This window comes from Anguilla anguilla, chromosome 3, assembly GCF_013347855.1.
Source record: "Anguilla anguilla isolate fAngAng1 chromosome 3, fAngAng1.pri, whole genome shotgun sequence".
NCBI classification, from domain to species: domain Eukaryota; kingdom Metazoa; phylum Chordata; class Actinopteri; order Anguilliformes; family Anguillidae; genus Anguilla; species Anguilla anguilla.
In genome coordinates this window covers 27,289,658-27,309,772 of record NC_049203.1, presented here as the reverse complement: position 1 = coordinate 27,309,772, position 20,115 = coordinate 27,289,658, and the positions used below count along the sequence as shown (strand labels likewise).

General features: G+C 49.1%; 1 protein-coding gene across 5 annotated transcripts in view; it reads left to right on the top strand.

The window, feature by feature from the left end:
* The window catches only part of LOC118223706 (protein Shroom2-like), a 68,410-nt gene extending 51,497 nt beyond the window's left edge, over window positions 1-16,913 (top strand). For all 5 annotated transcript variants that reach the window (XM_035410605.1, XM_035410606.1, XM_035410609.1 and 2 more), the window contains 5 exons: window positions 8,420-8,941; window positions 10,096-10,575; window positions 12,855-13,023; window positions 13,399-13,671; window positions 15,466-16,913. In XM_035410605.1, coding sequence (XP_035266496.1) covers window positions 8,420-8,941; window positions 10,096-10,575; window positions 12,855-13,023; window positions 13,399-13,671; window positions 15,466-15,738 — 1,717 coding nt within the window. In that variant the 3' untranslated portion in view covers window positions 15,739-16,913. The remainder of the gene's footprint in view (window positions 1-8,419; window positions 8,942-10,095; window positions 10,576-12,854; window positions 13,024-13,398; window positions 13,672-15,465) is intronic.
* The last annotated feature ends 3,202 nt before the right edge of the window (window positions 16,914-20,115 follow it).

The window sequence follows — 20,115 nt, the reverse complement described above, 5'->3', positions numbered from 1 at the left end:
AAAAAATTGCCAATCAAAACCATACCCCTGCAAAAAATCGAGTAGACAATTTCAAACAATTTTGAAATGGGAACCAAATTAACCACATTATTAGTTTACCATTCTTTGCACTTTGGGTTTTGTGTGCTTTGGACCAAATGAAGGTCCCCTTTGAAGAGCAGCCAGAGCCTGTGGCAGAGCTGCTCATCCTGGTCTCAGCTGTACCGTGGAAATGGGGTTAAACCGTAAGCTAGCAGTTTAGCGTAAGAAGCTTAGTTACAGCCGAGCAGATGACAGGCTTTGCGCGGCCCGTGGAGAGGGCACGGATAGGGAGAGCACATGGACCGGCCGTGTCTGCTGGACGCAGGAAACGGGCGGGGCCGGACACCGCTCCTCCCCCCCACCTTCTGGACTGAAAGGCACCGGAGGGGTGGCTACCTGCCTGTTGAGGGAATGAATCGAGCTGGTTTCAGCAGCACGGTTCAGCTCTGAATGTGGAAACCCCTTCCTCACTGTCCTTTCTATCAGTATGACACGTGACCTCTAAACCCATCCAGTGACCGTACTGGAGGAGCCCAGCTCTACTGTTAGCATTTCCCGTTTTTTCCTTGTGTCAGTGGGCTCCTGCTGTCATTTTCTCCAACACAATTTAGTTAGAAAAGGCACTTAATGATCTGATAATATACAGGTACAATTAAATAAAACCCTGCAATGGAAAAGTATTTTTGAAGCATCAATTTAAGGGCCCCTTTACTCTTACCATGTGCATGCAACAGTTTTGATTCTTTGATTCTTTGACAGAAAACCCATAAAATTTGAATTATTTAAAAGTTACAATCTGATACAATGTGAAAGATTGCCTTGTAATGAGTCATCCATAAGGTAGGGCATTTTTCCCTGAATATGGACCATTTTCATTTCCCAGTAATTTATCACCCTTCCAAGAATCCTGAGATACCTGTGCAAACAGGAAGATTTATTGTGGTGGCATACATGCATATGACACTCTCTGCTACAAGAACAGTTCAAGATCTAATGCATTTTCTGACTGGATTTTTATTTCCACTAAGCAGAACGCAAGTATCCTGAAACTAAGTCTGCTTGGCATAGCTTATCTTAATAATAAAACCATAAACAGTTGGATGTACAAAAAAAAGGTATGGCTGCATGGTAGTAAGCCAATAGATTATAATTGGTTAGTAACAATTATGTCTACTCTTCAAATAAACTAGAACAAAGCCTTTGCCCTTTGGGCAACCTTTTTTCTTGACCCTCCCCTGACCCCTGAGACTTCTGTACCCCAGCCCTCTCCATTGCTTTCACCCGCAGCCTCCCCTCATCCCCCTTGACCCTTTGGCCTCCCACCCCTTAAAAATATCCTGTGCAAAGGGCTGGAAGGGATGTGACGAAAGGTGCGTGGCACATACCCCCCCCCCCCAAAGATTGTGCAAACAGATAAGGTGACGGATAGAAATATTGTACTACATATAAGTTCAAGAGTAAAAAAGAAACAGAAAGGAAAACTGTCCATACAAAACTTTAGGGCTTGTTGACAGTAGATTTGTACATATATATATGTATATATAGAGAGAGGGTAGGGTAGTATGCCAAATGACAGCTACGTACACGGAATTATAGTAGCTCCTTATACACAATGTTGTCTGTTATTCCGTCCTCATTTCCTTCAAGAAAAACTTTCACGTTGGTGGCTGTCTTTCCCCTGGAGAAGGCTGTGTACAGCTGGCCATGAGCGAACACAAGCTGAGGAGAGTAGATGGCAACTCGGTCATTTTCTTGCCCCTGATATTTGTTGATGGTAACTGAGAAAGCCAGCCTGACAAAGGTGAAGGGAAGCTCATGATTTCTGTCATGGTGAGGAATCAGACAGGGGCCGCACACACCGCGTTGCAATGACTGGCGTCGCTATGGTGAGAGAACGTGCACTTCGTTCGAGCTGCTCTGACCGCAATAACTATGGAACGTCCTGACGTTCACGGAGACCGTGTGCGCCGTCCGCACCGTGTAGACCGCACCGACCGCAAAAAGCATGAAACACGAATGCTGAGCTAGCTAGCTGGGTACTTTATTAGCATGCTAACGCCGAATGGCGAATCAGCAACATACTTCAGAATTCTTACCTGACTTCTCTGGAGATTCGCTACCTCACGCTTATCTCTTGCGTTTGGCAGCACGACTTGGTGACAGTGATTTGTGCTTCTTTTTAGGCATGATGCAAACTTTCTTCAAAAAGTCTCTTTCTTTAATGGATCCTCTCCAGCGTTTTCAGTTCCATCTCTGGTGTGTGGTGTTACTGTTACTTTTGGTACGGTGGAAAGTAGTTCTGGGTGACAGTAGTTCCTGATTCCAAAATAAAAAGTAAAACTGCCGAGTATTTATTTAAAATTAAAAATGAAATGATGAAAAACACCATATGCAAAGGGCGGCCCCCTGAACTTTTTTTGGGGCAAGTATGGAGGGATTGGAGGAGTTGTGGGACACACAAACACACATACAAACACACAAACCGCTCTCCAATTATAGTAGTAGGATAATAATCACCTTCTCCACACTGTTAGGTAAAACTAATTTCGTCTGTCTGACAGGTGTGTGGATAGGCCACTCTTCTCACAGGAATCCTTCATCACTATCCTCTTCCTCACTCTCATTGTTATCTTAATCATCATCATAAACAGGGTGTGGGCTCCCCTTTATGTGCCTAAAGGAGATCTGTCATAGCAATGTGTAATGCATGTCCATAGCAGCTGGTGCTCTGGAAGCACAAGTCTTCCCCTGTCAGTGGTGGAGCACACATTGTGATTGGCCAAATTGAGAGGCAATTGTAAGAGGCAAGCTTGGCGTTAACTATCTCAATGACCCTCTCTGCTGCCATACTTCCATGTATGCGGCACATACCACGATTCCAGTGTTCTTTTTCAGAATGGAGATTTATATTCATAACTGAATGAATGAATGAATCATTGCATTTATATAGCACTTTTCTGAATACTCAAAGTGCTTTACAGTGATGAGTGGGAACTCCCCTCACCAACCACCAGCACCCACCTGGGTGATGCACGGCAGCCATTTTGCTCCAGAACGCTCACCACATATAAGCTAAGGTGGAGAGGGAGAGAACATTTTTTTAGCCAGTTAAATCAGGGGATGATTAGGTAGAGTTAGTTTGAGAAAGCCAGGTTGGGAATTTAGCCAGGACACCGGGGAACTCCCTGCTCTTTGCGTGTGTCATGCGGTGTGTCAAGAGTCATGCGGTCTTTAATGTCCAAATTCTCTTGTTCTGCACCAAATTAATATTCATCTAGGGCCAGAGAAACTCTTCAAAAGTGATCACTTCAAAAGTATCTGCCAGCTTGTTCTTCTGTGTCTCAGCGCACTACTTCACCATTTTCACTGTTATTGGATGGCTGAGAAGCCAGCTAAGGCAGCCCCCTCCTTTTAAGAAGGACTCCATGGGTCCCACTCTGGGTGCCTTCGATGGCTTCTGGCCCCCAGCTGTGGACTCCCTTGGCCTTAAAACACCATGTTGGCTGTCCAAATGCTGGAACATACCACACGTTGATCCTCCTGCACCTCTAGTTTTCTTGCGGTGTTTGCATTTGGCCGCAGTGTCACTTATTTTGTCCACATCTTTCCACACTGTGGAGGTGGACACATTTGTAGTTTTTCCATCAGATTGAAGAAAAAAAACACACATTTTAAAAATATATTGTGTCTGTTTATTCGTTAACTAGGCAGTGCATACTACAATTTCTCCCGATTCCAGGAAATCCTGGGTTCTTGTGTTAATTGTCTCGGGAGACCGGACTGGAAACGATCGGGGTAAACCTGTGACTCCAAGGTTCCGAGAGCCAGCCCTAGTCCTCCAACAGCGCTAAGGCTTGAGCTCTCAGCTCTGTATGTGGTGTTGTGCAAAAGCTAGCTGATAGACTGGGGGCGGCCCCACCCCTGTGTGCGTTACCCAAGGGGCTGTTTGCTGATGAAGTCATGAGATTGGGGGGAGGGAAGTCCATACACGACAGGTTACATACAGGTTGAACACGTTGGAGTTTGTTCTGAATTCTCATCAGTAACATCAAATAATGATGTCAGAGAGCAAACCTTATTGTTTGCTCAGTCCTATTTGTTTTGTTCAGCATTATGTTCGTGACATCTGGAAAGACTGTTCTGTCGGGCTGTTGAATGGAAAAACGTCATTCTCCAGTGATGTTCAGTGCAGAGCATGTGGTACATTTTTAGGTTTAATAAAACTCTAACGTTTGACACTTTGCAGGTGTTCTCCACTGGTTTCCTCTGGTGGCTGAAGCTTTCTTTCTCTCTCCTCTTGCACAGTAAGCAAACTGTATGAAGCATGATGCATTCTGCATGCTGCCCACTGCAAATCTCTCTGTTCCCCTTCAAAGCAGCTTCTGTGTTCTACATGAATGATACACAAACTCAACTGTGACCTCTAACCCATTCCACTTCAGTGTTGGTGTTGAGATTTTTTTTTTCCGATATGAAGGCCTTTATTCACCACAGCTCATGCATGTCATCTCCATAACTTCCTGCTGTCTTCTTGTGAAAAGCAGGTTCTAAATCAGCTCCCGTAGACAGCACGGAGGAGTGTTTTTCCTGCGTTTTATCAGTGGAATTTTTCCGATTAATCTCGCTCGAAGGAACCGGACCAAACCGGATTTTCCTGTCCTTGAAATCAGTTTTGTCCTCACGCTCACAGAGATGAGACCCGTTAAAGGGGACGAGACGGACTTGCCGTTGACCCTGCCCTCTACCTGCCACAGGCATGTTTCCATAAGGCCTGAGGCCTAAGATGGTATCAGCTGGCTGGGAGCAGCGGCCTCTGCTCAGTGGAGCAGTGATTGTCCGGTGATTAGCAGTAGGTGGGGTGCTGCTCCACCCGGGTAGCGCTGGCTATTGGCATCTGATTAACACAATCCAGTGGACAATAGCAGTGAGGGAGTGAGGCTTCTCCAACCCCATAAACGGGCTAAGCCACCAAAAGCTCTCAGTCACTGAATTATTCCAGCCAATCAAAAGAGTGTGGTGAGTAGCACATCAGGAAGCAGCGAATCATGAGACTTAATAAATGAATGAGCCACTGAGGATGCGATAGCTCCACATGTTTTGGAGTTTATGAAGCCTCGCTTTCCCATTTTACTCAGTGGTTGAATACTCACCTGTCGTTTGCTACCTGGACTTTGCAATGAGGCTACTGGGCAGTGTGCTGCAATGGAGGTGAGTTTCTTTTGTATATTTATCATCAGGCTCGAGGAAAACCGACTGGCCTCAGTGACATCCATGCGACTTCACGGACTCTATCTCACAGTGGTACGGACTACAGGTCACTTGCAAAACTGAATTGATATTTTTCCGTGTGTAAAATGTCCTCTTTTTGGAGCATATTGAAAATGTGGCGTTTCGCATGAACCAGAAATTGCTCATCTCTCCTGGACCTAAGCATGAACTGGGCTGTAAATGGCTTGTTGACCTTTTGTGTGCTGGTGTGCATGTCAGAGCTGACGTCTGAAAGTCCTGCATCATTGCTGCATGTCCTCCGCTCTCGTTTTCCCGAAAGTGAAATTCCTTCATGTTTGAAGTGCCGTGTAGCCGCGCTGAAATGGAAGGTTTAACAGACAAGCCTGTGTAACTTGCGTAACGGCCGCACGCGCGAAACGCTAACGTTTGTTTTTGTGCTCAAAAATGGCCGTTTTACTGGCCGTACTCTGCTGACGTGAAGACGGGCCCGTGTGAGATTTTAACGGTCTGCAGAACGGAAAAACAGAAAAAGCGCTCCCGCTGCGGTCACGGCTGAGAGCTGGCGGCGGCGCTCTCTGGAGTCGGGCAGCCGTGTGGTTTTAAACCTCGGGGAAGGCCACGCTCTTGCTCCAGGGGGCAGGGCTGTTGTTAGTACCCTCGAGTGGAGATAAACTCCATCATATGCCCGACTCTGAACTCTGAGGAGCGCCTAGTACGTCAGATGTAAGCTCAATAAGCCGCCGCGAATTACAGAAAATGCTAATGCTAATGTCCTCTGTAAAGGGCCCCTCCTCTCAGTCTCCTGTCTCCTCTACTCCACACCCCCCCAGTGGTGAGGTGAGCTCCCCACAACCATCAGGACGGCTGAGTCACTGCCTGTGTGCCGCTGACTGTTTCCGCTGAGTTTTCTGTGAAGAACCGCCGAACTTCGGTTCTGAGAGGAGGACACCGTGCGTCGGCCAGTTAAAAGGCTAATCCGGTGCTTCCCAGATAAAGGGCAATGTGAGATCGCGGAAGGAAAAGGTCTGGAGCACGCGGATGAAAAATAAGCCCTTTAACGGTGAAAATTAAAACAGACGCTGAACACATATTCTGCGTTGATAACCCCTACCTATGCTAGAACTATAACTCTAGACCCTGCAACCTGTCTGCTTCTTAAAGCACTACATCCTAAATCTCCCTATTGCACCAGCACTTTAGTACCAAACTGTACTGCTAGGTTTATACCTGCTGACAACTTCTATCAATCGTGATACTGATAGCCTGGTGATGATAACCTTGCTTTAACCTTTTCCGCATACTTTTGTGATGTTGCTCTGATCTGCCGCGTGCCTAAATGAAAATGCGACGCGAATGTAGCATAGCCTTTAATACCGAAACCTTGTTTTCCCCTGTAATAACCAAAGCAAGATTAGCAGCCGTTTGGGTGTTGGACTGAGGGACTCAGCCTGCAGTTTGTCGTCCGCTGTGAGCCCGCGGGTGAAGGCGTCGAGCTGTGACGGTAGAATTTGTTTGCGACACGGTGGCGGTCTCAAAGGGGCTGGAGATGAAAGGAGGCCGCGCGGCTCTGAAAGCGCCAGCTGAGACGGCGGGATTAGCGGTAATTACAGGGGGAGCCGTGTCATGCCTTCTGTCACCCCCCCCCCCGCCCGGCCCCCCGCCCCCGCCCCAGCCCCAGCACACGAGGGCGGGATTACAGCCCCAGCAGCACCGTGCGCAGAGGGGGGGGGGGGGGGGGGGGAGGGGGGGGAGGGGGGGGGGTAGGGGAGGGGGCGGGCGTGTCTGAGCTTGAGGAGATGAAATGCATGCGCTTCACCTGAGTGAGCGTTCGCCCCTCCCCCCGCACGCCCGTACACTGACACTGTCAGTCCCCGTGTGTCAGTACCCGCTCTCTCCCACGGTCTTCTCTCTCCCTCCGTTTTCTCACTGTTGTGCGCTCTCTCTTTCCCCCCCCATGCTCTCTTTCTGTTTCCGTCTCTCTCTTTGCCCAGCAGGCTCTCAGTTTTTCTCTCTTCTCCAGTCTTTCCATATTTCTCTCTCTCTCTCTTAATCTCCCTCTCCCTCTGTCCCTTCCCCTCTCTCTCTCCTGTAGTCTCTTCGTCCCAGAAGTCTCTCCCTGTGTTCCCTTCGCCCTCTGCAGGTCTCTCTCGTTCTTGCGCAGTCTCAGCTTTACTTCCTCTTTTCTCCTTTTCTCCCCCTCCCTCTCCTTCTCCTCTCCTCCTCTCACCTCTCCTTCCTTCCCTTTTTATTCTTTCCTCCGGGCGCGCTCCCTGTCCCTCCCCGTCCCGTCCGCACACAGAAGGAGAGCTGGGAGCGTTTTTCTTCCAAAGCACGCAGGTACCGCTCTTCCTCCTCTGTCTTCCTCTTTGCACCGCCAGCTTGGAGGCTGTTTGCTCTATCGGGGGCTCTATCGACCCCGCCTGCCCTGTGGGTGTTTTACATGTCATGCACTCAAACGCGCTGCGCCTGAGCTCAAGAACGGAATTCCCGTTTCGAGCGATTCCTTCTCCTCTTCTTTCCTTGTTCCCGGGGCTGTTTTATTTACATTAGAGATGTTCCGATCCTCCAAAAGAGGTTTTGTTAGCGATTCTTCTGGGGATTTCGTTCCGGTACTAGTTTCAACGCCGGCCATGTTCACACGCTGAACTACCGGAACGTTCTCTGAATCGCATCTCAGCGTCCGCTACGGTCGCTGGAAAAAGCAGGCAGGAGAGTTTGTTTTTCCCCCCCTGCCGCTGCTCATGAATGAATGGACATTTCTGGTCCCTCAGGAGTTAAAAATGTTACTAAAACAATTGGAGGGGGGAGAAAACCCTCAGCTGAGCCAGCGGTTGACTGCAAGGGATCTTCGATTCCCCCTCGCAGGCAGACCTGCGGGGACGCAAAAATGCTGTTTTGACTGCTGGACTGCAGGCTGCCGTGGCAACCGCGCCAAACTATTATTGGGGTGGAGGGAGGAGTACGCCTGTCTCCGTAGTAACGTGCGTCATGGTCGCAGTGACTGTTAAAACAGCCCCTTTGGGTTTGTGTTTATCCATACGGTCAGCAGCCCTGTGTTACGTTAAAGATGTTGGTTCATGGTGGATTTAGCGTGTGAAGGCGTGTGTTGGGGTCATGTGCAGGCGTGTTTGGACGCGGGTGTGTGATTCTGCGTGTTCTGCGCTCGCAGGGTGATTGACGGGGCGAGCGGCGAACCCAGGGAGAGAGAGGCGACGGCGCAGCGGGCCGACGGCTTCCTGGCCCCTCCCCTCGGCCCCGCCCCCACTCAGCACCACCACCACCCGGACCCAGGGGAACCCCGCCAGGCTCCGCCCCCAGGCCCCCGGAAGAAGGGCCCGGCGCCGCTGAGGCCCCCCCCGCCGAAGCTGGACCGCCAGCGCCGCCCCGAGAGCTCGTCCCCCCTGAGCGACTCCCAGGAGTCTCTGCTGGGGGCCCCGGACGGCCAGGCCGCTGAACCGCCCCCCCTCTCCCCCGGCCGGGACTCTCCAGGGGCCCCGCCCGGGGAGGTCCTCCCAAAACCGGAGCCACCAGCCCTTCCCTCCTCCTCCCCCGCCGCCCCCTCTGCGTCCCACATGCCCGCCAGCCTGCTCCAGCCCTCCATGGACGGCCCGCGCTCCCCCTCCCCGCAGTTCGTCCCTCAGAGGCTGACCGACCGGCCGCCCGTCTCCCTGCAGGAGGACACCGCCAGCAGGTAACCCGCTTTAACCCTTCGCTGAGTAGGCTTTTTGGAATGTTTTGTCCAGAATTCTAAGTCAGTGTTCTAGAACCCCATTGCTTTTCATCACCAGGAGTGATTGTTACATCAGCATTAGAATGTTCCGTTAAGAACATTCTGATTGCATGTTTGTGATGTCACTCCTTATGAAGGGTTAATGAGGCTCATCACTCATCCCTTTCAGCCCTCGGTGCTCTGTATGGTAACGGCTGGACGTGTCCGTCTGCCGCCCGGTCACCTACCGGCAACAGCGTCGCTGGGCGCCGCTGCCCTTTTCTCTGTCTCTGAGGAGTCTGCTGAGCTGCGCTCGTCTGTGCTGCTGCTCATAACCGGGCATAACTCATTTTCCAGGACATTTTCCATTTTCCATTCTGCTACAGCAGAGAAAAGGTCATTACAGGACTTTTCCCTTTCCTTAAATTAAAATAAGTACTTCAAGTGTACTGCAGGAACCTTGGAGTTAAATTCCACAGAAGTGCTTGATCAGAGTTGAAAGAATAAATATATAATGCATATATATTTGATTTATTTTGCTTAAAAGGGCTATGCTTAAAGAAATCTCAGCGTCATGTGATCCTTCAACTATGGTAGCCACGCCCTATTGCGGCTGTACGTTCTTGCTGTGTTCCCATTTCGCCAAAAACTGCAACTGCTGATATTCTCTAAAACCCATTTAAAATAACAGTGCCCTAATATTAAAAACCAAAAGCCTACACAGACCATAAAGATGCTTCGAATTTTTTTGGTCGGTTCTCGTTTTGACTTCGCGCTTTATTTTACCGTGACGGAGCACGAGGAGTCAGCTTTTTCCTGCGGTTCGTCCTCCTCTTAGTGCGAGGTTTGTCGTGTCAGCTCGAGAGTCGTTCTCATTTCCGTTCTCCAGAGGAGTGCCAGTGCGCAGGGTTGGTGAGGCAGCTGTACCCGTGTTCAGCTCCCCATCTGTCTCCTATTACAGAACCCTCCCCAGTGTTTCCTCCATGGTGCCGTGCCACAGGATATTGAATGATGTGGAACGTTTTTTGTGGACTGCTGTTTTGCAGAGTATTTTTAACATTATTTTCCTGATTTCGAACCCGCATTGCCTCTTCTGGGATAGTAACGTTGTCATCTGCGTCTGTGCGTTCCGTCAGTCAGGGGCAGCTGTCGGACAGCAACCCCGCGGTGCGGAAGGTTCCGGTGAAGATCGTGCACCAGGCGGAGAGCAGCGCGGAGAGAGAGGCCCCGGTGTACCCCCCGCAGAGCGAGGCCCACGCCGCCCCGCCCGTCGCCAGCCTGGGCTCGTCCGAGCCGTCCTACTCCCTGTTCTGCACCTACACGCGGCCCAGAGAAGACCCTGCGCTCGAACCCGAGCCCGCCGCCCCGCAGGAAGCCCAGTCCCCTCAGGCTGTGGGCGGAGCCACCTCCGAAGAAGACAGGAAGAGGGAGGAGCTAGCCAGGGACATTTTGGGGAGGGACAAGTCCCTGGCCGATATCCTGGATCAGACCAAGATGAAGACCACCATGGACCTGATGGAGGGCATCTTCCCCCAGGGGGAGCAGCTCCTGGAGGGGGCACAGCAGCGCCGGAAAGTGGCCCCCAAACAGACCTCCCCCAAGAGCAACGAGGAGAGGTGAGTCTTCCCCAACCTTTTCCTGGCCTGTGACGGAAAGATTCAGCTAAAGGAGGTACTACAAACACACCCAGATCAGAAAATGCACTCCTAAAAATCAGACAGGTTTCTCCTGTTGATGTACTCTTATTACACAATGCTCATGTGTAATATCTATTAGTTATGAAAATGAATCAAGCTGCATTTCATATGTTATACTACGAAGATTTTAAGTAACTGCATATGAGTTAGACACAATGGGGTTGGTCCTCTTCCGCTAGTTTTTTTTTTATTTTTAAAGCTGCATGGGATGGGTTTCTTTTTGCCAGGGGCTGAGAATACTTCTTTCTTGGAAACATTCAATATTTGCAAAGGACTAGAGACTAAAACGTTTACAAATTTCACTACCTGTTCAGTGCTGCCACCTGCTGGTGAGTGGGCACAACGGTGTATTGTACTGAAGTCACGTATGAGCGATGTGAAGTAAGCTGCGTGCACACTGCACGTGTGCAGGCCACGGCACACAGAAGCAGCACGCCATGTCACCGCTCTCGTTCCTGTCTCTTGCGTTCTTTCCCTTGTGGGCTTTTCAATAGGTTGCATTTTGGCAGTTGTATTTTGCTTCAGTCATGAGGAAGACATAATTTGCGTACATGAATTCTGAAATAAGCAGCCATTTCAAAATTGATATAGCTAATTTTATTTATATTTTATCTCAGTTTTACTCACATGACTCACCATTTGCTCACAAGGTGACCAAAAACTTCCTTAAACAGTTCTGCAGATGCTCCAGCTTTTCTGTTCCTCTCACATTTAAATCTGCAGTGGTAGTCAGGCTATTTCCAGAGCCGTATGTGTCTACCCTCTCCCAGGTAGGCTAACGCTAGCCCTCCTGTTCTCTGAGAATGATCAGGACCTCTTGCAGGTGTTTCTATCGTGTATTTGTGTTAAATAGCTGTCTTTAGCATTATTTTTTTAAACATTAATATAACATTAGTGCAGCCTTTCTTATGTTTTATGAAATCAGTAGAATATCGCCGATAGACCGAAAGGAACATATCTTGTCCACTGGAAATTCACTCATCCCATCCCACTCATTCATGTCCAATAATTAGAACAATCAGAGTATGATATTGGTGACAGTGGTAAAATAATCATAAAGGTAAACATTTAATCTTGAAGGGATGAATCTCCCCAGGAACAACCCAAGCTTTGAATAGCGCGTGCAATGATGGCTAGTCAACAACTTAAATCACAGAAACGGTACATTTGGTTTTCAAAATCACATCTTCTGAGAGACGTTGAATTTTTGAGGGGATCTTATTTTATTTATTTTAAAAGTATTTAGCTGCCTATTGAAGTATGTGCTGTTTTCCACTGGTCCAGAAGGGAATAAGGTATGTGTGCGGATGTAGTCCACTTGGCTTTAAGAGCCTTCAGGTACATTACATTTTAATTTTACATTGGTTTTTTTTGGCGGACACTTTTATCCAAAGTGATGTACAATAAGTACATTCTGAAGGTCATTTGAAGTACGACAGAACAAATGTCCGATAAGGTATCATTCTGATTAAGTTATCCATAGCCACGAACATCAAGTCTAGTTCACACAGTAAACATAGGCTAAGTCCGTAGGTACAGGGGCAACCTTAGTGCAGTTCGCATGGAGAGAAATCTCTTGTCCATTTCACTCTACCACTCTACCAGATGTGTCTGCTCCATGGTTTTAAATTTAAACCAAATTCTATCTGTTTCGTCTTAATGCTGAAGATCATCTTGGGACTGAATCGTTCCAAGGTGATCTTGGCGTTAGTCTACATTACTGTGGTTTTGGGATGCAAGGCCCTGAGTAATGGTGTCAATAGTCTCTAACATTTGTTGAGTTATGGGACTTGATGTTAATCACATCATTATTTGGTCATTTATTAAAGCGTGCTCATGGTTAGGGAACTGGGAGGTTGTAGTTTTTGATTCACTGGTTGGGCACTGCTGTTGTAGCCTTGAAAGGTATTTTAACTGAACCACTTTAGTAAATTCCCAGCTGTACAAATTGATTATATGTAAAGAGAGAATTTAAGTCCCTCTAGATTAGAGCATCTGCTAAATGCCAAAAATGAAAAAGATTCTTGACTCAGCTACTTGTTATCTTGGCATCCTCCCTTTTGGCAACCGTTTTTATTTTCCACTCACTGCCTTTTCAGACTGAGCTTTTTAGCTATCGTTAGCGAACGCGTGTTTTAAAATGTTGGCTGACATCAGCTGCCGTTTCACCACGCTGAAGCTGTTTGTCTGTCCGCCAGGCGGGAGGAGGACAGCTTGGCGGCCTCGGTTGCCTTGGTTACCAGCTCCTCGTACTACAGCACGTCGGCGCCCAAGGCGGAGCTTCTGATCAAGATGAAGGACATGCAGGAGCAGATCAAGGAGCAGGACTCTGAGGACGAGCTGGACATCGACCTGGCCAACAAGAAGGTACGCGGTTCTGCCAGGCCTGACTCTGGGGACACCCTCTGAGGCGTGGAATTGCCCAGAAAGCAAGTTTTTAAAAGCAGCCCAATATCCCATTCGCTAGGTCATGTACAGAATTCAAAAAGTACTTCCCTCTGCTGCTCACACGTCAGCCAGCCATTTCACTGGGATTTGAACATTTTAGTAATGCCTTTACATTTATCCTTAAAAATACTGTCAAAAAGTAATCGGGGAGTAAAACTGACATGACTTGGAGTCCTGTTTGCGTCTCATGGAAACCTTTGTTGCTTTTTTGAGTTGGCGTGGCAGTGAATGCGCTGTATACCCTGGAACCCGTTTCCCTTCTCCCTGACCAACGTCTCCGTTTCCCCCCGGCAGCAAGAGCTGATTGACAGCCTGAGCAGGAAGCTGCAGGTCCTGCGGGAGGCTCGGGAGAGCCTCCTGGAGGACATCCAGGAGAACAACGCCCTGGGGGACGAGGTGGAGGCCACCGTGCAGCAGGTGTGCAAGCCCAACGAGCTGGACAAGTTCCGCATGTTCGCCGGCGACCTGGACAAGGTGGTGAGCCTGCTGCTGTCGCTGTCCGGGCGGCTGGCGCGCGTGGAGAACGCCCTCAACACGCTGGAGGAGGGCGCCGCCCCGGGCGAGAAGGTGAGCTAGCGGCGGGGCGGGCGCGGGGGGCAGGGCGGGCGCGGTCAGGAGGAGAAACTGCGCTTCTCGGGACCCTGCTATTAAAACCCAAAACATATCACATGACTGTGCCAAACCACAGGCCCAAGGAGAGGCCTGTAGCGGAGGAGGCCTGTAGAAGGAGAGGCCTGTAGCAGAGGAGGCCTGTAGAAGGAGAGGCCTGTAGCGGAGGAGGCCAGTAGAAGGAGAGGCCTGTAGCAGAGGAGGCATGTAGAAGGAGAGGCCTGTAGCAGAGGAGGCCAGTAGAAGGAGAGGCCTGTAGCAGAGGAGGCCTGTAGAAGGAGAGGCCTGTAGCGGAGGAGGCCTGTAGAAGGAGAGGCCTGTAGCAGAGGAGGCCTGTAGAAGGAGAGGCCTGTAGCGGAGGAGGCCTGTAGAAGGAGAGGCCTGTAGCGGAGGAGGCCTGTAGAAGGAGAGGCCTGTAGCAGAGGAGACCTGTAGCAGTGAGCATAAACATGGCTCATTGAGCATTCAAAATGAGGAGAATGTATTGATGAAATGAAAACATTTTAAAAATACGCTCACTTCCTCATATATAACAGGGCTGTGTAGGTCTGTCCATGTGCTTGTCTGTGCTGTCCCAAATTGACAGATGAGGTTGCAGGAACAAGCACAAACAAACACTCATTGGGTGTTCCCAGCTGGGGTAGAATAAAGTACACACACTTCACATAACAGTAGCAGCTATAGTCCTGTTTTTACACTGAGTCCTGTTTGAATATACAAGTACTTGTATTTAAGTATCCATCTGTTACCCCAGTTATTGAACTAAAGGTCTCCTCTTCCTTTACTATTTATAATTATTGAAGCCGTCAGCCGCAGATGCGTAGTGAGCAGCCAGCCTTTGTCCCTGAGCCCCTCCCGTGAGTGAGTGAGAGACAGAGAGAGAGACACAGAGAGACAGTTACAGAGACAGATAGAGATAGAGAGTGAGACACACAGAGAGACAGATACAGAGACAGAAAGAGAGAGAGAGACACAGAGAGACAGATACAGAGACAGAGAGAGAGACACAGAGAGACAGATACAGAGACAGATAGAGAGAGACCGAGAGAGAGAGAGAGAGAGAGAGACACAGAGAGACAGATACAGAGACAGATAGAGATAGAGAGAGAGACACACAGAGAGACAGATACAGAGACAGAAAGAGAGAGACACAGAGAGACAGAGACAGAGAGAGAGACAGAGAGAGACAGATACAGAGACAGATAGAGAGAAACCGAGAGAGAGAGAGAGAGAGAGAGACACAGAGAGACAGATACAGAGACAGATAGAGAGAGACAGAGAGAGAGAGAGAGAGACAGAGAGACAGATACAGAGACGGATAGAGAGAGAGAGAGAGACAGAGAGAGAGAGAGACACAGTGTGGAAGGAGAGAGAGAGCAAGTTCTGGCAAACGCTGGCTAACAGTGGCTAATTTGCTCCGTGTGCAGCTGCAGCTGATAGTTTTTACTCAAAAAAAAGTCTGTAATTTCTGCCACGTGCAGCTGGTAGCCCGCTGTCCTTTTTCTCATTTTGAAACAAGGACTGTTGTAGCTGCGATATGTTTAATTCAGGCTTGGCATAGCAAAAAAAAAAAGGTGTTTCACCTACATCAAGCCTGTATTCTTGTCTTTTAACTTTACTCAGCGTGTTACGGATACTGGAGTTGAGTAGGTAGACGCTATGACATCATTGTGTGGCCCTAGTTGCTACGGTAGCTGGCATTCCGCAGCCCCTGGGAGTGAAGCGCTGACCCCTCTGCCCGTTCCCTCGCAGCGCACGCTGACGGAGAAACGCAAGCTGCTGATTCGCCAGCACGAGGACGCCAAAGAGCTGAAGGAGAACCTGGACCGGCGCGAGAGGGTGGTCTACGACATCCTGGCCAGCTACCTGGACGAGGAGCGCCTGGCCGACTACGAGCACTTCGTCAAGATGAAGTCGGCCCTCATCATCGAGCAGCGCAAGCTGGAGGACAAGATCAAACTGGGCGAGGAGCAGCTCAAGTGTCTGATGGACAGCCTGCCGCTGGAGCAGAGGGTGCCCTTCTGAAGCGCGCCCGTCTCGCCACCAGAGGGCGCCGGCGACGCGCGGTCTGCGCGCCGGACCGTGGCCCGTTCGCCCCGGCGTTCTTCTTCAGCGGCTGCTCTGCTTTGACTCTGACGTGTTTTAAGTTCCGCAGGAATACGGAGGCTTTGCCTCGCGGAGAGGGAGAGAGAGAGAGACTCTAGAGCTGCTACCGCAGCGTAGGGGAGCTCCTGGAAGCGAAACGTTCTGTAGCACGTGCAAACACAGCTGCTCAAAACCCCTTTTTTTCTGATTCAGGGATGCGATTCACCCCAGTGATTTTGCCTAGGGTAACAATCTCCCAAAATGACCTGCTTTTTGGAGTGGTGCATTGTTTTTTTTTTTAATACTGTCTAAACATTTGAAAAGAAAAAGAAAGTAACTTTTCTTTTTTTTAGTAATTTATTATAGCCTTCTGAATAAATATGGAGGAGTTGAATAGGACAGTATTTTACCTGTTTGTTGGCCTGGTGTAGCAGAAGTGAAACATGGCAGTAGTCATTCATGTGCTTTGAGATGGCCATATCCTCTGCATTGTGTAGTTTAGCGTTCATTAACACTACTGTGATGATTTGACCATATTTATGGTGGGGAAAGAGCAAGGATCATGTTTCACGTAAGCCAAGCAGCAATGTTTCAGCAAGGACGGGGTCAGGAAATGCACATCGGTCTTCCTGGTCACCTGTCCTGTTTCATGTCATCTCCGATCACACGTTTTTTTTTTGCTTGCATTTGATTCCAGACTTCAAGACAATTTTTAGCATCTCCATCGTTCAACGTGATGATTCCTGTAAGACACCCCCCCCCCCCCCCAAACCTCAAAATGGTGTCGGCTCTCTGTGATTGGACTGAAAGCTAACTGACACATGGGACCCAGTGCCTGAAAGGGCGCTCCAATATTAGTGATGGGGAGAAAAAGAGGAAAAAAACAAAGTTAGCACTTTACTTCTAGAATTCTCCGGCTGAAGGAAAGAATCCCACTCGTTGAAAGCTGTGCCTGGCTCCTCTGTGCGCCTGCCATTTTGATAGTTGGGGACCGTTGCGTATGCGTGTGTGTGCTCACGTTCCTGTATATGGTGTGTATACCTAATCATTAATTGTACTTTTACATGACTTAGAAGAAGACATTAAAGCGAATGGGAGATGAACATGACCCTTTATACAGGTTTTCTCTGCTTTCTCTTTGGGGATTTTACTGCACTGTCGTGGGGGGTCAGTTTCATATCGGCGTCCGTAAAATGGAGCCTAAATGGAGTGTGTTTGTCACGGGTGCTTTTTCCTTCTTCGTCAGTAGTTTGGATGTAATATGTTTTTGCGTGATCGATGTCGTGCGGTTCCGCTGACCGGTCCGTTTTTAGCACGTCATTGAGGATGATGTCACATCCTGCCTGCTTCACGCCCACCTTCGTACTTCCTGGAGTCAGGGCGGATCGCTCAAAGCAGACCGCCTCCTCACCAGGCCTGAACAGCACTGCAGGCCATTAGAAGCCCACCTGAGACCACCATTTTATGAATTAACTCCAGTGCCTTTATTTATGTATTTATTTATTTTATATTTGGTGTGCTCTCAACGACATAAAAAGCTCTCGGGTAAGTCAAACGCATGTACAGCAAAAAAAAGTACTGCAAATGGTCTTCGTGGCAAAAGCCTCCAAAGAATCTTAACAGTGTGAAAGCAGCCTGAATGCACAAGCAGCCTTAAATGCACTAGCTTCCTCATTCCACTCACGGGCTGATTCCTCCTGCTCTTCCTGGCCTGCACTGTGCCCTTTAGTGCTGAGCGCTCAGCGGCGGTATGTGCATCAGGGACTGCTTTCCCTCAGCCACGCCCTGATCGCTGCCCACTCAGCACACTGAAATGACACCCGCTCAGTCCCTGCCTTAGCGTCCCAATTACGGCCGCTGATTTTGGGCTCATCTGCTTGCCCTGTACTGATACGTGGGGCTTCTTACCGGCAGGGGATCTTAAGGGGTTTTAGGAAGGTTTCAATCATGAGCCGCAGCGGCACCGCCCCTCGCAGGCTGTGGCGTAATCGCTGCTGTGAGCGCTGGACAGAAGAGCGCATTCTAAACCAACGCATCGTCCCAAGAGATCCCCCTTGGGGCCCACCATGCAGGTAAAGTTAAGCACGTTGAAACCAACGCATCGTCCCACGGGATCCCCCTCGGGGCCCACCATGCAGGTAAAGTTAAGCTCATTGAAACCAACGCATCGTCCCACGGGATCCCCCCTTTGAGGCCCACGCTGAGCAGGCCTGGTTAATCCCATTAGGGCTTTGACGTCTTGTTAAAGCGAAATTCATGACCGTCCTATACCAGCTCTCACAATGTACAGCAAGGCCAAAGCAAGGTTTACAGTTTGAGTAAAATCAGAAAGCATCACCGATGCTGAATACGGATGTAAAGTTTCAGACGCAGGTGTTACATTCCATTACAGTCATTTAGCCAGACACTCTTATCTAGAGCCACTTGCACATTTTTAAATGTAGGCCTATTGTCCAATTACAGAGATATATACTGAAGCAATGCAGGCTAAGTACCTTGCTCAAGGGTACAATGGCAATGTCTTACCTGGGAATCAAACCTGCAACCTTCAGGTTACAAGACCTGTACCTCTATATAATCACTTTGAGTCTATAAGGCTGTTCCTCACACACTTTGTGTTCGTGTTGTCTCTCCATGCAGTGAAAATCAATCTTTGTTTTTATGTTTTTTTAACAATTCCCAAAAAACAAGTTTTACCACATCATTTGTGTTGTTTTCTGGCACCTTCATAGATTTCTTTTCTGCTGCTCCTGCCATAGACGTTTGTTTAATTTTGAATAGCACTTAATCCCCCATAGGTTACAAATGCTAATATGTTCATCATCCTCTTTATCATCCAGTCTATCATGGTTCCAGTGTTAAAGGTCACCCATCCCCCACCACCCCCCACCCCCCATTTATGCATCACTTGTGTCTACAGCGAACGTGGCCCCAGAGCCGCTAAACGTAGCCGGGCGCGACTGCACAGTGACCGTTGCTCGACAGAGCCGGGCTCCAGGCCGTGATGCATAACTTCCGGTCCGGCTAACGGCCCGCCGCTGCGGTCGTTAGCGGCCGCCACCTGGTCGGACCCTCGCCGCCGGAGCCCGCAGGAAAGGGGATTTCCTCCCGGCGTGACGGACACCGCGGGGAACGCAATTACCCCGCGACCTGGCTGCGGCCCGCGAGACCCCCGCCAGGGGCCCTAATGAACTTCACTGGAGCCTCTCTGCGTGTCGCCCGCCCCTATTAGCAGGGAGGGGCTTATGCGGATTCAATTTGTGTCTGGCCGTACTGTAACCTTTGAAAGTCCGATATTGGCTTTGACAGAAATCCCAGTGGGAATGTTTTATGATTTCCCTCTTACAAAACTCCTGTAATCCTGCAGATTTAGATGATGGAGAGACTTTATTTATATCCAATTAAATTTGGATTTCCCCCCCCTCCCCCATTTTTTCTAAGGAAACCTGCATGCCTTATATTGAGGTTTCATCACACTGTGTTGATCAGTCTACAGCATTTATAACATGGAGTTTGAACTTGGGAGGACACTGAGACTAAGACATTTCTGTGTTTTGGGGAGGGTCTTTTTCACCTCCCTAATCTTATTATTGGACAGCGGCAGCTAATAACCACAACAGCAAGCAGTTGTTGGACTTGAAGCTATACGTGCATTATGGCCAAGACCCTGTGTTTGTCGAGCAACAGCTGTTTTACTGTAAGTTTTCAGTTGGTTGGACTGTGTTGTTCTAATAGCATGGTCTGTAACCCTTTGAAGAGTAGGTTTTTTGGAATGTTATTTCAAAATTCTAAGTCAGTGTATTAGAACTCCTTCACTTTCAATTATCAGTAGTTACATCACTATTGGAATGTTCACTTACGAACATTCTAATCACATAGTTGGGATCTGAAAGGGCTAGAACCTTTCTGTTCTCTTCACAAGTAAGTTCACTAGAACTATGCTGACTCATTAGTGAGAAGAGAGGAGGTGATATGGGATCCACCCTTCATTCCTTCCTTTCTTCCCTCCTTTCCTTCCATCCCCCCTCCTTCCTTCAATACTCCTCCTTTCCCTCGTTACTTCCGTCCATCCTCTACTTCCTTCCATCTCTTTCCTTTCATCCTTCCGTCTTTGCTTCCGCTCCTCTTGTGGAGGCTAACGCGGAGGCGGGCGGGGCACTGGTTGGTGGCGGAAGGCTGATGAGATTCAGGCCGGTCCCCCTCACGCAGCGCACCTACGCTGTCATAGCAGTAATTGTTACCCAGGAAGTGGTGGTTAGGCCAGACTGCGTTCACTTAGATCAGCATTGTAGCAGGGGGGGGGGGGGGGGGGGAGAC